Source organism: Eumetopias jubatus, unplaced genomic scaffold, assembly GCF_037043125.1.
Source record: "Eumetopias jubatus isolate StellerSeaLion01/CBP00866 unplaced genomic scaffold, mEumJub1_p1.0 scaffold_15, whole genome shotgun sequence".
In the NCBI taxonomy this organism is placed as follows: Eukaryota; Metazoa; Chordata; class Mammalia; order Carnivora; family Otariidae; genus Eumetopias; species Eumetopias jubatus.
In genome coordinates, this window is record NW_028274821.1 from 61,309,658 (window position 1) to 61,323,577 (window position 13,920).

Genomic DNA, 13,920 nt, shown 5'->3' on the forward strand with positions numbered 1-13,920 from the left:
TACATGGAGAAATATCCTATATTCGTGGATGGAAAGACTCAATATTGTCAAGATATCAGTACTGCCCAACTTGATTTACATATATTGGGATTGAATCTATATTGGAATTCAATGAAATCTCAATCAAAATCCCAGGGAGTTACTTTGTGGATATTGACAAACTGGTTCTAAAGTTTTCAGGGAGAGGCAAAAGACTCATAATAGACAACACAATTTTAAAGGAGAAGAAGAAAGTTGAAGGACTGACACTACTCGATTTCAAGACTTACTGCAAAGCTGCACTAATCATGACAGTGTGGTGTTGGCAAAAGAATAGACAAATGAATCAATGGACAGAATAGAGATCTAAGAAATAGACCAACATAAATATAGTCAGCTTATCTTTCACAAAAGGGCAAAGGCAATACAATGGAGTTAAGATTTTCTTTTTAATAAATGATGCTGGAGCAACTGGACAGCCACATGCAAAAAAAAATTAATCTGGACACAGACCTTCATAAATATTAACTTAAAATGGATCACAGACCTAAACATCAAATGCAAAACTATAAAACTCCTAGAAGGTAAAATAGGTGAAAATTTAAGTGACTTTGGGGGTTTGGTGATGACTTTTAATTTTTTTTAATTAAATTAAATTTATTATTGTTACTGTTTTTGGCATTATCAAGCGTTTATTTAAGGGGCTGGTAAGTGTGAATAATTTATGTATTTATGTATGTGTTTTTATTAATTCCAGTATAGTTAACATATTATTTCAGGTGTACGGTATAGTGATTCACCTATTCTATACATCACCCAGTGCTCATCACAACAAGTGCACTCCTTATTCCCCTTCACCTACTTCACCCATCCCTCCACCTGCCTCCCCTCTGGTAACCATCAGTTTGTTCTCTACATTGAAGTGGTGATGATTTTTTAGATATGACACCAAAGACACAATCCATGAAAGACTGATAAGCTGGGCTTCATATTAAAATAAAACATTTTCTTCTGCAAAAGACCATGTCAAGGGAACAAAAAGACAAGCCACGTTGGGAGAAAATATTTGCAAAAGACACATCTGATAAAGTCTGTTATTCAAAATATACAAAGAGTGCTTAAAATTCAATAAGAAGAAAATAAATAACCGGATTGAAAAATGGACCAAAGACCTTAATAGTCACCTCACAGAGAAGATAGATGGCAAATAAGCTTTTAAAAACATGCTCTACAGAAAAATGAAACCAGAGAGGGAGATAAATCATAAGAGACTCTTAATCTCAGGAAACAAACTGAGGATTGCTGGAGTGGTGGGGGGTGGGAGGGATGGGGTGGCTGGGTGATGGACATTGGGAAGGGCATGTGCTATGGTGAGCGCTGTGAATTGTGTGAGACTGATAAATCACAGACCTGTACCTCTGAAACAAATAATACATTATATGTTAAAAAAAAAGATAGTAGGAAGGGAAAAATGAAGGGGGGAAATCGGAGGGGGAGACGAACCATCAGAGACTGTGGATTCTGAGAAACAAACTGAGTGTTTTAGAGGGGAGGTGGTGGGGGGATGGGTTAGCCCAGTGATGGCTATCAAGGAGGGCACGTATTACATGGAGCACTGGGTGTTATACGCAAGCAATGAATTATGGAACACTACATCAAAAACTAATGATGTAATATCTGGTGATTAACATAACATAATAAAATAAAATAAAACCCAAAAACATGCTCTACAGCATATGTCATCAGGAAAATGCAAGTTAAAACAAAAATGAGATACCACTACACACCTGTTAGAATGCCAAAATTCAGGACACTGAGAACATCAAATGCAGATAAGGATGTGGAGCAACAGGAACTCTCATTCATTGCTGGTGGAAATGGAAATGGTACGGCCACTTTGCAAGATACTTGGGTGGGTTCTGACAAAACTAAATGTACTCTTACCATGTGATCCAGCAATCACCTTCCTTGGTATTTACCCACATGCCCTAAAAACTATGTCCACATAAAAACCTGCACGTGGATGTTTATAGCAGCTTTATACATAATTGCTAAAATATGGAAGTGACCAAGAGCCCTTCAGTAGGTGAATGGATAAATAATCTGGTACATACAGACAATGGGATACAACTCAGCACTAAAATGAAATGAACTATCAAGCCATGAAAAGACATGGAAGAAACTTAGATGCATATTAGTAAGTGAGAGATGCCAATTTGAAAAGGTCACACAATGTATGATTCCAACTGTGTGATATTTTGAAAGGCAAAATTATGGAGACAGTAAAAGATCAGTGGTTTCCAGGGGTTAGGAAGAGGGAGGGATGAATAGGCAGAACACAGAAGATTTCTGGGGCAGTGAAAATACTTTGTATGATACTCTTATGGTAGATACATGTCATTATATGTTTGTCCAAATCCATAGAATGTGCAACACCAAGAGTGTACCCTAGTGGGATCTATGGAGTTTTGGGTGATAATCATGTTTCAGCATAGGTGCATTATTTAAGTTTGTTTTCTCAACAAAAAAAAAATTTTACTGTTGGCATAATTCTGACTTTAATATTTTATTAAGCATGGGATCAAAACATTTCATGTGGTCAAAGTTTCCTGGGGTAAAATGTCTGAGTCAAAAGTGGGGTCAACATGGAGAGATAGAAATGGTAAGACCAAATTGTCTTCTGGATGATACCTATGTAAATTAATCCCGTGATTGTTTTAAACGAATGTATTAGTTAAGTAATGCTGAATAAACCCCTAAATTTCAGTGACTTAACACTGTATATATTTTTGCCATGTAACAATTTCGAGTGGGTGTTCAGGTTTTGGGGGCAGCAGTCCTCTGCGTGTTACTCCATAACCCAGATTCTTTCATCATGTGCCTCATTATCTCTAAGAACCCTCACCCTCTGCATCCAGTCAGCAGAAGGGGGAGGTGCATGGAGAAATGCATGTGGAAGGTTTTCAAAGGCCCGTGTGGAATAGCACACATTCCTTCCACTCCTCTTCCATGGGCAAGAACCATGTCATGTGGCCACATCTAACTCAAGGGAGGCTGGGAAAGGTAGTCCAGGTTTGTGCCCAAAGAAGGGGAGAATGGATTTTAATGGACAACTGGAGTTCTCTGCAATATAAATAACTGACTTGGAGTTATTGTGTTCCTTAAGTCTTGGGTGGTTATCTACTGAATGCCAAGCACCATGCTAAGACATGGAAGAGAGAAGACAGCTGGTTCAGCAGAGTCTTGGCCTGGAAGAGACCCATGGCCTAAGAGAAGGGGATATGATGTGGTATGAAGTACCTGCTGTGTAAAGAGAGAAAAAAGGTGAAAGTGCTCTGAAAGTTTAGTGATTATCCTAGATTGAGACACTGCCTGAAGATGGTGACATTTGGAGCTGCACATTCAAAGACAAACAAAATTTGGTTGATGAAGTAAAATGGTAATAGGAACTCTAGAAGCTTTGGCGTGATGCTGGGAGGCATGGAGCCATGATGACAGGATGATGGGAGTGAGCACATGTGACATGCATACAGGAAACAGCACCTTCTCTAACGTGGTTAAAACCAAGACGCCAGATGGACAGCGGTGAGAGATACGGCTGGAATTGTCCCCAAGGGCACTCCTTAGTCATAGTTAGGCAGTCATTTCACTTAGATGTAATTAATGAAGAGTTCCTTGAGCCCTCGTAGGACCTAGTCTTGTATGCTATTGGGTGAAGAAAAGAGTTTGAAGTGACTCCAAAAAAGTCTTCAAAGAAGTCACAATCCCACTCATCTTGTGATAGCCACTGTCCAGAGTCTATTTCAGATTTGTTTGGAACTTCAAAGAGTTTTGATCTCAAAACCAAAGAGTGATCCGTATGCTATTCACCTACTAGGCTGGACTCAGGTGTGACGTTGAAATGTTTGCTCTTTGTATCAGTTCATTATCATTGAGTTCTGCGTGTTCGTGTATGTGAGAGACGAGCTGGATGTGTTTGAAGGGGAGCTGGAGAGCTACATCACCTCCGTGAACCAGACAGGAACCCTGACTCCAGTCATCCTGCAGGTGAAAGAGCTGATGAGTGTCACCAAAGGTACAACCATTCCTCCACCTTTGTTGGGAAAGCGTGGGAAACTGGGAGAAGGACTTATAATTTATAACTGGTGACAGGTACACACCTGGGATAATTATTGCTGTAGCATTGCCATTATCTGCATGAGGTACCTGGTTTGGGAGACAAGTGGGTTACAACTGATATATGCCTCCCTGGGTGACTAGAAGGCCAATGGGGTCGGGATCCGGGCCATTTTGTTAAAATCCGTTTGGGGCTGAATTGAACATGCCCTGAGAATTCTCTCATTTTAAATAGCCTATTTTGTTTTGATGCCAGTGGAAACAACTAAAATCATCATCTCTTTGCCACTTTGGAAAAAATAAAACAGCAAGTCATGGCTTTTCTTTAGGTTTATGGAAAAATTTTTTATGCTGTTCAAATTTAATTTCTGCTTAGTTCGGGCTGCTATAACAAATTGCCATAGACTGGGTAGTAGAAACAACGAACACTTACTTATTCCCCAGTTCTGGAGACTGGGGAGTTCAAGGTGCGGGCAGATCTGGTGTCTGGTGAGATCCCGCTTCCTGATTTCCAGACGGTCATTTCTTTGTATCCTCAGTGCTAGAGAGTAGGGAGAGGAAGCAGGCTGTCTGTCTCCTGTCTCTTCTTATAATGGCACTAATCCCAAAAGCCACATCTCTAAATACCATCATGCTGGGGGTTAGGGTTTCGACATATGAATCTGTCCATAGCAGTCACTTTACCTTAAGATACCAGCTTTCTTTGAAAACGACATTCTAATTCTGTGTCTATTGCCCATGGAAGGAGGAGAGTTCTTCCCTCTTTCCTGCTTCGAAAAGCCGTGGACTAGATGTCAGGTAAACTCTGTCGTCAGACAAGTCAGGTCCTTCCTCTTTCTTGTTCTCGGCTTCCTCATCTTTAAATGAGGGCTTGGAATGGGGTGTGAAGTGGTTTCCAACAGCCTTTGTAGCACCAACATTTAATGGCCATAAATTACCAAATGGTCCATAAGTCATGAAACAGGTGTTGCAAATGATATTTTTACTTAAGACTCATAATCTGGTAGAGTACTGCAACCAGAAGGAAATAGATCTCCTGTGAATTATTTGAGGGAAATTCTCTTTCATACACATGACATGGAAAGTTACTCTTATGTGAGCACTGGGGCACCGCCTCCATACAAACATACTTTATTGTTGCCCTTGAACATTCGTATTCATCTCTAATGTAGGTTTATGCTTAGCCCGACAAGTCCCTGAGTACAACACTCAGCAAGCATAGTCTGATCTTTAAGTTCAATCATACTAATTTTAAGCCATAGTTTTTAAAGTTTACATTTCCCCCCTCTTCTAGGCAAGTTTTTAATGCCAACCTCAGTTACTTGCTCTGGGTGAACCGGAGTAAATATGTCACTGTATTCACTTATGTTTTAACCCCTCTTCCATGTATTTCTCGCATGTTTAGATATTTTGAGAGTCAAAACATAAAATTTTCACTCCATCTTGATCTTTTTCAGCTTTAACACGGCTGCCCTCTGGCCAAGAGAGACTTTTAAGCTGAACATGCTTCATCTTTGGGAAGATAAAGGCATTAAATTAAAAGTGTGCAGTCAGTCATGCTCTTGCTACTGGCTGGTGTCAGTCTGCGCTCACTCTGCTTGTGGCCAGACTCCTCCCCTCCTTTCTTTCAAGGCTCCCCGTGCCCCCAGGGGTGAGATTTATGGTGGTTTACCTGCATCCTTTGTGATGGTTGAGGTTTGGGATATAGTAATTGCCTAATCCTGTTGATGCTGGGACAGAGACACATACAAAATTTGGAAGGAATGGAGATCACTTTTCTTTTTCCTTCTCGTTAAAACAACTTTTTTCTTTTTTTTTTTTTTAAAGATTTTATTTATTTGACGTATAGAGACATAGTGAGAGAGGGAACACAAGCAGGGGGAGTGGGAGAGGGAGAAGCAGGCTTCCCGCCGAGCAGGGAGCCCGATGCGGGGCTTGATCCCAGGACCTTGGGACCATGACCTGAGCCGAAGGCAGACGTTTAACGACTGAGCCACCCAGGCGCCCCTGAGACAACTTTTCAAAGATACAATTCACATACCTTAAAATTCATCCACTTAAAGAACAATTCAGTGGTTTTAGTATATTCTCAACAATCACCATCACCACAATCAAATTTGGAACATTTTCATTACCTTTAAAAGAAATCATAATCATTTGCAGTCAATCCCCATTTCCCCTCAACATTTCCAGCCCTAGATTACCACTGTTTTCTGGCAGTATGGATTTGGCTCTTCTGGACTCCTTATATAAATGGAATCACACAATACGCGGTCTTTTTTGATTGGCTTCTCTCACGTAGCAAATGTTTACAAAGTTTATCTATGTCATAGCATGTGACTGAACTTCATTATTTTTTATTGCTGGAATTTATTCCGTTGTATGAATATACCACATTGTATTTATCCACTCATCAGTTGATGGAAATCTGGGTTGTTTCAACTTTCTGGCTATTATGAGTAATACTGCTATGAACATTCATCTCCAAGTTTTTCATATATTTTCATATATCTTGGGCGTATACCTAGGAGTGGAATTCGGTATCATATGGTAACTATATTTAACCTGTCAAGGAGTTGCCAGACTGTTTTCAAAAGCAACTGCATCACTGTGTATTCCCACCAGCAATGTATCAGGGGTCCAATTTCTCCATATCTTCACCAACACATGTTGGTATGTTTTTTGTTTTTTAATAATAGCTATCTAGTAAGTGTGAAATGGCAGCTTATTGTGGTTTTGATTTTCATTTCCCTGATGTCTAATGATGTTGAGAATCTTTTCATGTCCTTATTGGCTATTTGTACATCTCCTGTGAATAATGTCCATGGAGATTCTTTGCCTATTTTTAAATTATTGAGCTGTAAGAATTCTTTATATTAATTAATATAAATCCCTCAAGAGAGATAATTTGCAAATATTTTCTCCCATTCTGTTGGTTGGTTTTTCACTTTTTTGATGGTGTCCTTTGAAACACAGATGTTTTTAACTTTGTTGGAGTCCAGCATATTAATTTTTCTTTTATCACATGTGTGTCTAAGAAAACATTGCCTAACTTGAGGTCACAAAGATTTATTCTCATATTTCCTTCTGAGACTTCTATAATTTTAGCTTTTACATTTAAATCTATGATCCCTTTCTGAGTCAATTTTTGTACATGCTGTGAGGTAAGGTTCTAACTTCATTGTTTTGCATGTGAATATCAGTTACCCCAGTGCCATTTGTTGAAAGCATATTCTTTCCCCATCGAATTGTCTTTTTAATCCTTGTTGAAAATACACTGATGATGAGGATTTACTTCTGGATTCTCAATTTATTACATTGATCTATTTATCTATCCTTATGGCAGTACCACACTATCTTCATTACTGTAGCTTTGTAGTAAATTGGAAATCAAGAAATGTGAGTCCTGCAATTTTCTTCTTCCTTTTCAAGATTGTATTGTCTGTTCTAGGTCCCTTCATTTTCATATGACTTTTAGGATTAGCTTGTCAATTTATGCAAAAATGGCATTGGAATTTTGATCGGGATTGGGTTGAATTTTTAGATCAATTTAGGGAGTATTGCCATGTTAACAAAGAACATCCTATACATGAATATAGCATGTCTTTCCATTAATCTAAATCTTTAACTTTCTTTCAACAATCTTTTGTAGTTTTCAGTGTACGAGTTGCATACTTCTTCCGTTTATTCTTAAGTATTTTATTCTTTTTTATACTAATGCAAACGCAGTTGTTTTCTTCATTTTCAGATTGTTCATTGCCAGTGTCCAGAAATACAGTTAATTTTTATATATTTGTCTTGTATCCTGCAAGCTTGCTGAACTCATTTATTAATGAGTTTGAATCTTTTTGTTTGTTTGTTTCTTTTTTGTTGTTGTCGTTCCTTAGAAATTTTTAAATATAAGAACATGTCACTGATGAACAGAGGTAGTTTTATTTCTTCCTTTGCAGCCAGGCTGCATTTTCTTGCCTAATTTCCCTGGCTAGACCCTCCAGTACAATGTTGGATAGAATTGGCAAGAGTGGACCTTGATTTCCTTATTCCTGAATTTAGGGGGAAAGCATTCAGTCTTTTGCTGTTAAGCATGATGTTAGCTGTGGGTTTTTTGCAGATGCTTTTTACCAGGTGGAGGAAGTTTTCTTCTGTTTCTACACTATGGAGTGTTTTTAATTATGAAGAGGTGTTGGATTTTTTTAAATGGTTTTTGTGGACCAACTGATAAACAGCTTGTCCAGAAGCTTTTATACGTACACATCATACCCCTTCCTGTTTCTCCCTTCCTTTCTCACAAGCACACAGGATCACGTGAAAGCAGATTAGACACAACATATTAAAAACTTGCCAAAAGAGGGATGAAAGAATAGTCAAGACGTCTTGATTCCAGTTATCCTTGCGCATGGTTGTTCTTTACTGGGGGTGGCAAAGTAATCGTTTTACGAGGATGGAAGGTAACTACCTGTGTATACTCCCTCATTTTCTCTTCCCTTACTCACTGTAAATGGAAAATCTTAATGTCCAGGGAGAGGCTTGTGCAAGAAGTAAAGTATAGCAAGGATGTGTGTGTCTGAAATGAGACAGAAATAGAAGCAAAACTTTATGTACACAAGAAATATGTTAAAGGAAGTAAAATGTGTTTGCCCAGCCCTTTCTGATGTGAGCATCCGCAATTTGAAAATACTGTTTCTGGCTCATCTTCTCAGGCCTCTCCTGTGACTTCTTCTATTTCAGGAGTCTGGCTGGTGACCATCTTGCCCGCCTCCCTCACGTGTGTGAGCTATCTGTTCCACATATTGGCCTGTTACAGGTAAGAGAGCTCTGGGAGCCATTTGTTTGTCTTCAGCCAGGATTTTCTAAAAATTCCTGAGTGGTGACAGCAGTGCCCAGATTGGAACCGTGAATGTGTATGCTATCCAGGAACAGCCACATCTATTGGTTGTAAAACAGAAAACCCCAAACCAAAAAACTAATTGATTTGAGCTTCTACTATAAGCTTACCATTATGCTTAGAATCTTTTGATTTTTAGGGGAGCCTGGGGATCTCAGTTGATTAAGGAGCCACCTCTTGGTTTTGGCCCAGGTCATGATCTCAGGGTCCTGGGATTGAGCCCTGCTCAGCGGGCAGTCTGCTTCTCTCCTCCTCCCTCTCCCTCTGCCCCTCCCCTGGCACGCATGCTCTCTCTCTCTCTCAAATAAATAAATAAATAAATAAATAAATAAATAAATAAATAAATATTTTTTAAAAAAGAATCTTTTGATTTTCACCACAACCCTGAGAGGCACTTTCATCTCTGTTTTTACAGCTGAGAAGGCTGAGACTTAACAAAATAACTCACCCACGCCATTAGCAGTTGGCCATGTCTTCTACCCCAAGAGGCCTTATTGCTTCTCGTACGCTCAGCATCTCTGTTAGGGGTCAGACCTGCCCTGCTCCCCAGGACTAACCACACTGGGTTCCCAGCAGGTACATCCGGCTCTAGGGGTTATCAAAAGAGACCGGGTCAAGGGCACCGGGTGCATCAGTCTCTAGAAGAGCAGAGCAGGAGGAAGGGATGGCCTTCAATATGTAGTGAGCATTTCCCTGCAGATAGCAGTTGAATTTTAGGTGTCTGCCCTCCCTCCTCTCTCTGTCTGTCTCTCAGTCTCTCTCTGTCTCTCAGCTCTTCCTTCCCCCCACCTCAGTCTCTAACTCACATGCAGTCACAGGAGGCCCAGGGCCACCTCCTACCCCTCCGAAGCATCCTGCCTTTACCCCCTCCCCATCTGGCTGCGCAAAGGGTGGGTCTCTTGCAGAGGGCATCCAAGTAAGGACTCTCCTGGCACAAAGAGGCCCCAGCTCTCCTTCACAGACCTAGCTTGCTCCTTCTCTCTGCTTTCTTGTCCCTGGACCCTCTGGGTGGACTAGACACCACTGCTCTCCCCTGCCCCCCCTTGATGTGGGGATATACCTGCTCCTTCCTTCAGTGGACTGCAAGTGCCTGGGAGATGATCAGTGAGACATTGGACCACAACCAGTAACAACCACCTTTCAGAGGTGGCTGCACTGACATGGGTGGAGGGCACAGGGAAGGGAAGGCACCTGTGGCAGGGAGGCCTTATTCTTGTCCAGGCTGGCTCCTCCCTCCCATCCCTGTGGCTGAGGACTGATGATCCCTGCCCTGTCTGCTTTACAGGACCATGGGGCGAAGGAAATAGTGGATAAGAAACCCCTACAACTGGATAGCGCTAGCACTGTGCTAGTGTTTTTATTTTTCTTAGAATTATTCCTATCTGTATGCAGCCTCTTTTAAAAAAAAAGTTATAAAAATATTAGGTGTAAAGTCTTTCTGCCATTCAGATCCCTGCTTGTTGCCCCAGAGCTAAACATTATTCACTTCCTGTGTCCTCCCAGAAATTATCTATGCCTCGTGCACATATATGTGTGTTTGTGTGTTTGTATTCCTGGTGGCACATGCTCTATTCCAGTGCTGCCGAGCTGAAACAGTGAAAATCACAGACGCAATTTTGCATTTTCTAATAGACACTAGTAAAAAGTTAAAGAAGGAGGTGAGAATAATTTAATAATATATTTTATTTAGCCCAACATAACCTCAAACCATCATTTCATCATATAATAAATATATAAGCTATCAGTGGGATATTTACATTCTTTATTTCATACTAAGTCTTCCCAATTTAGTGGTCATAAAATTGCAAAACATCCTGGAAAATGCTGGAGATAGGATGTGGGGGGAAAAGCAAGACACATGTGAATGTGGACCACGAACATAACCATCGCTGACCTAATGTTTATGCAAAGGGCCAGGCCGAGACCAGCACATGGGGAAGGCATGCAGAGGTTTGTGCAGGTGCTGGGAGCATGAGGGGCTGTGGTCCCTTTTTCAGTTTCGTTTATGTTGTAATAAGGTGGATCTATCATTAAAAATGGGTTTCCATTATTACCTGTTTTGAAATATTACATAAGTAATACATATTCATCACAGAACAAATAAGAAAATAAAGCAAACTGAAGAAAATAAAAGCCACATGCAGAGTCTCAACTATCACATTCACCCATCAAGACTAGGTAACTACATATTACTTTTTCAAACTATATTAAGATTTTTAAATCATCAGGGAAATGTATGACCATGTTAAATGTATGACCATGCCACAATGAGGCATCACCTCACATCTGTTTGAATGACTAGTAGTACCCAAACCACAAGAAGTAACCAGTGTGGGCGAGGATGTGGAGAAGAAGAAACCTTCATGCACTGTTGCTGGGGCTGTAAATTGTGCAGCCACTGTGGAAAACAGTATGGAACTTACTCAAAAAAGTAAAAATAGGACTATCCTATGATCCAGCAACTTCATTTCTGGGTATTTATGAGAAGAAAACAAAAACACTATTTCAAAAAAATATTTGCACCCCCATGTTTATTGCCATGTTATTTACGATATTCAAGATAAGAAAATAACCTACGAGTCCATTGATGGATGAAGGGGCAAAGAAGATGTGATACACATACACACACACACACACACACACACACACACACACACACACACAAACACACACACACACAGTGAAATACTATTCAGCCATAAAAACAAATGAAATCTTGCCATTTGCAGAACATGGATGGACCTTAAAAGGTGTTATGCTTAGTGAAGTAAGTCCAACAGAGAAAGACAAATACTGTATGATCTCACTTATATGTGGAATCTAAAAACAAAAAAAACAAGCTAATGGATACAAAGAACAGATTTGAGGTTGTCGGAGGCAGGTGTGGGTGAAGAGAGTCAAAAGGCATAAGCTTCCAGTTATAAAATAAATGTCATGGGGATGTAATATATAGCATGGTGAATCTTGCAATAGAACCAAACTGCATATTTAAAAGTTGGGGAGTGTAGATCTTAAAAGCTCTCATCACAAGAAAAAAAAAGCTTGTAACTGTGCAAGATGATGGATGTTAACCAGACTCATTGTGGTGACTGTTTTTGCAATATACATATATATCAAATCATTATGTTGTATGCCTGAAACTAACATAATGTTATGTGTCAATTATATCTCAATTTAAAAGTATTTTGAAAATATTTTTAAGACTAATGAGAACCATCCCACGAGCTGTGGTCAATATAGGGAAGCCGAGCCAGCCACCATCTCCCTCCACAGGCTTTTCTGTCTATATCTATTGAGCTCTAAGTACATAAGGAGCTGTGGTTATGAACATTCCTAATTTCCCACTTTTTCTCTAGAAAGCACATGAAGAGGTTGTGGGCGGGAAATAAACACTTTCTCCCTTTGAAGTTCCATAATCCTTCGTCGGCAGAGAGTGTGGTAAGTCCTCTGAGACCTCTCTCTGCTCTGAGACTAAGTGATTGGCCGAATCCTGCTCTCTTGCAGCTGGGACAGGGTAGCAGCCTGGGGAAGAGCCTTGGATGGGGAGTCCATAGGCCTCACTTCTAGTATGCTCTGCTGCTGGGTGACCCATCTGGCCCTTGGTTTCCTCATCTGTGAAATGATGACAATCATAACCCCCCCCTTGGTGTGTTGGGTGAACCTCAGATGAGGCAGGGATGCTGGACCCATGTGTTAGAGGTGATCGGTGTTTTCTCCCCTCTGAGACCCCTTTTTATTTTTAAATCTCAGGTGGCCATTGCAAGGTACTCTGGCTGGCAGATAGCCTATATTCTGTGGGGTAAGTGTCCTCACGTGACCTATTCAATTCAACACCCATTCCTCGGGCGCCCGCGGAGTCCTGGCTGTGTGTAGAGAGATGAGAGGCGAGGCAAAGCAGCCCTTGTTCTCTCTCCTTCAGGAGAGAGGGAGAATCCCACACTCACATAGCTATCGTTACTTCCTGTCCTAAGCCCGTGGGCTGGAAATGCTAAAGGCAGTGGTGACGGAGAAGAGGAAGTGACTCTCCACACCCAGGGCAGGACACGAATGCTTTCTAGTGGAGTTGACGTTTGAGCCGTATCTGGCAGGGCGAGCAGAAGGCAGCAGGCGGATGGTCATGCCAGGCAGAAGAAACAGGACAAGCAAAAATGCCAGGACCTTTGGTGGGAGGAGGTTAGAGGGGGGACTTCAGGGAGGGACATGTATGACCGGGTCATGAAGGGCCTCGACTGACCCTGGGTTCCCTTGGCCCACAGGCTACCTCATCATCCACGTGGTGCAGAGCCTGTGTGGCATGGGGATCATGTACAGTCTGGTGCTGCCTGTCATCCACAACCAGGGCCTGGAGATGCTCCAAGGACTGGGCATCGGGATGTAAGTGCTGGGTGGGCTCCCTGTCATTGCCCGGGGCCTAGGAGCTGGCAGACCCTCAAAGCTGCTGTTCAAAATGCCCCTTTCCTGTTGGGATCTCACTAATTCCTGGACCCACGCTCTCAGTTCTGACCCAAGGATGGGCCAAAAGAGCAACTCACCACAGTGGGAACCTTACAGTTCACAAAATGTTTCCATTCTTGCTGTTCAGTGGGGTGCTCACAGTTGTGTCTGTGGGGGATACACATGTGTCCATTTTATAGCTGGGAAGATTGAAGTCTGGGGAGGTGACATGGGAGTCAGGGCAGTATAGTAGAAGGAGAAAGGAAATCTGAGCTTGGGTTCTAGAGAAGCTGTGTGACCTTGGGTAAATAGCTTCTCGGAGCCTCAGTTTACCCATATGGAAGATAAAAGTGAAGGCCGACATTACTGAGAATTCACTATGCATCTTTTCTCTTGCGAACCCTTGGAAGGTTGGGTCTCATATTAAGGTCCGTTTTTCAGACAAGGAAACAGAGGCACCCGAGGGCTCACCAGTTTGTCCAAGGAGGGGAAGAGGCAGGGTTGGG

The 13,920-nt window shown here is 41.4% G+C and overlaps 1 protein-coding gene across 1 annotated transcript in view; it reads left to right on the forward strand.

Moving 5' to 3' along the window:
* LOC114213592 (stimulated by retinoic acid gene 6 protein-like) overlaps nucleotides 1-13,920 on the forward strand; it is a 39,285-nt gene that overhangs the window by 21,623 nt on the left and 3,742 nt on the right. Inside the window, exons 11-15 of the mRNA XM_088018815.1 lie at nucleotides 3,901-4,054; nucleotides 8,824-8,899; nucleotides 12,337-12,418; nucleotides 12,731-12,779; nucleotides 13,237-13,354. Of these exons, the coding sequence (XP_087874941.1) occupies nucleotides 3,901-4,054; nucleotides 8,824-8,899; nucleotides 12,337-12,418; nucleotides 12,731-12,779; nucleotides 13,237-13,354 (479 nt within the window). The remainder of the gene's footprint in view (nucleotides 1-3,900; nucleotides 4,055-8,823; nucleotides 8,900-12,336; nucleotides 12,419-12,730; nucleotides 12,780-13,236; nucleotides 13,355-13,920) is intronic.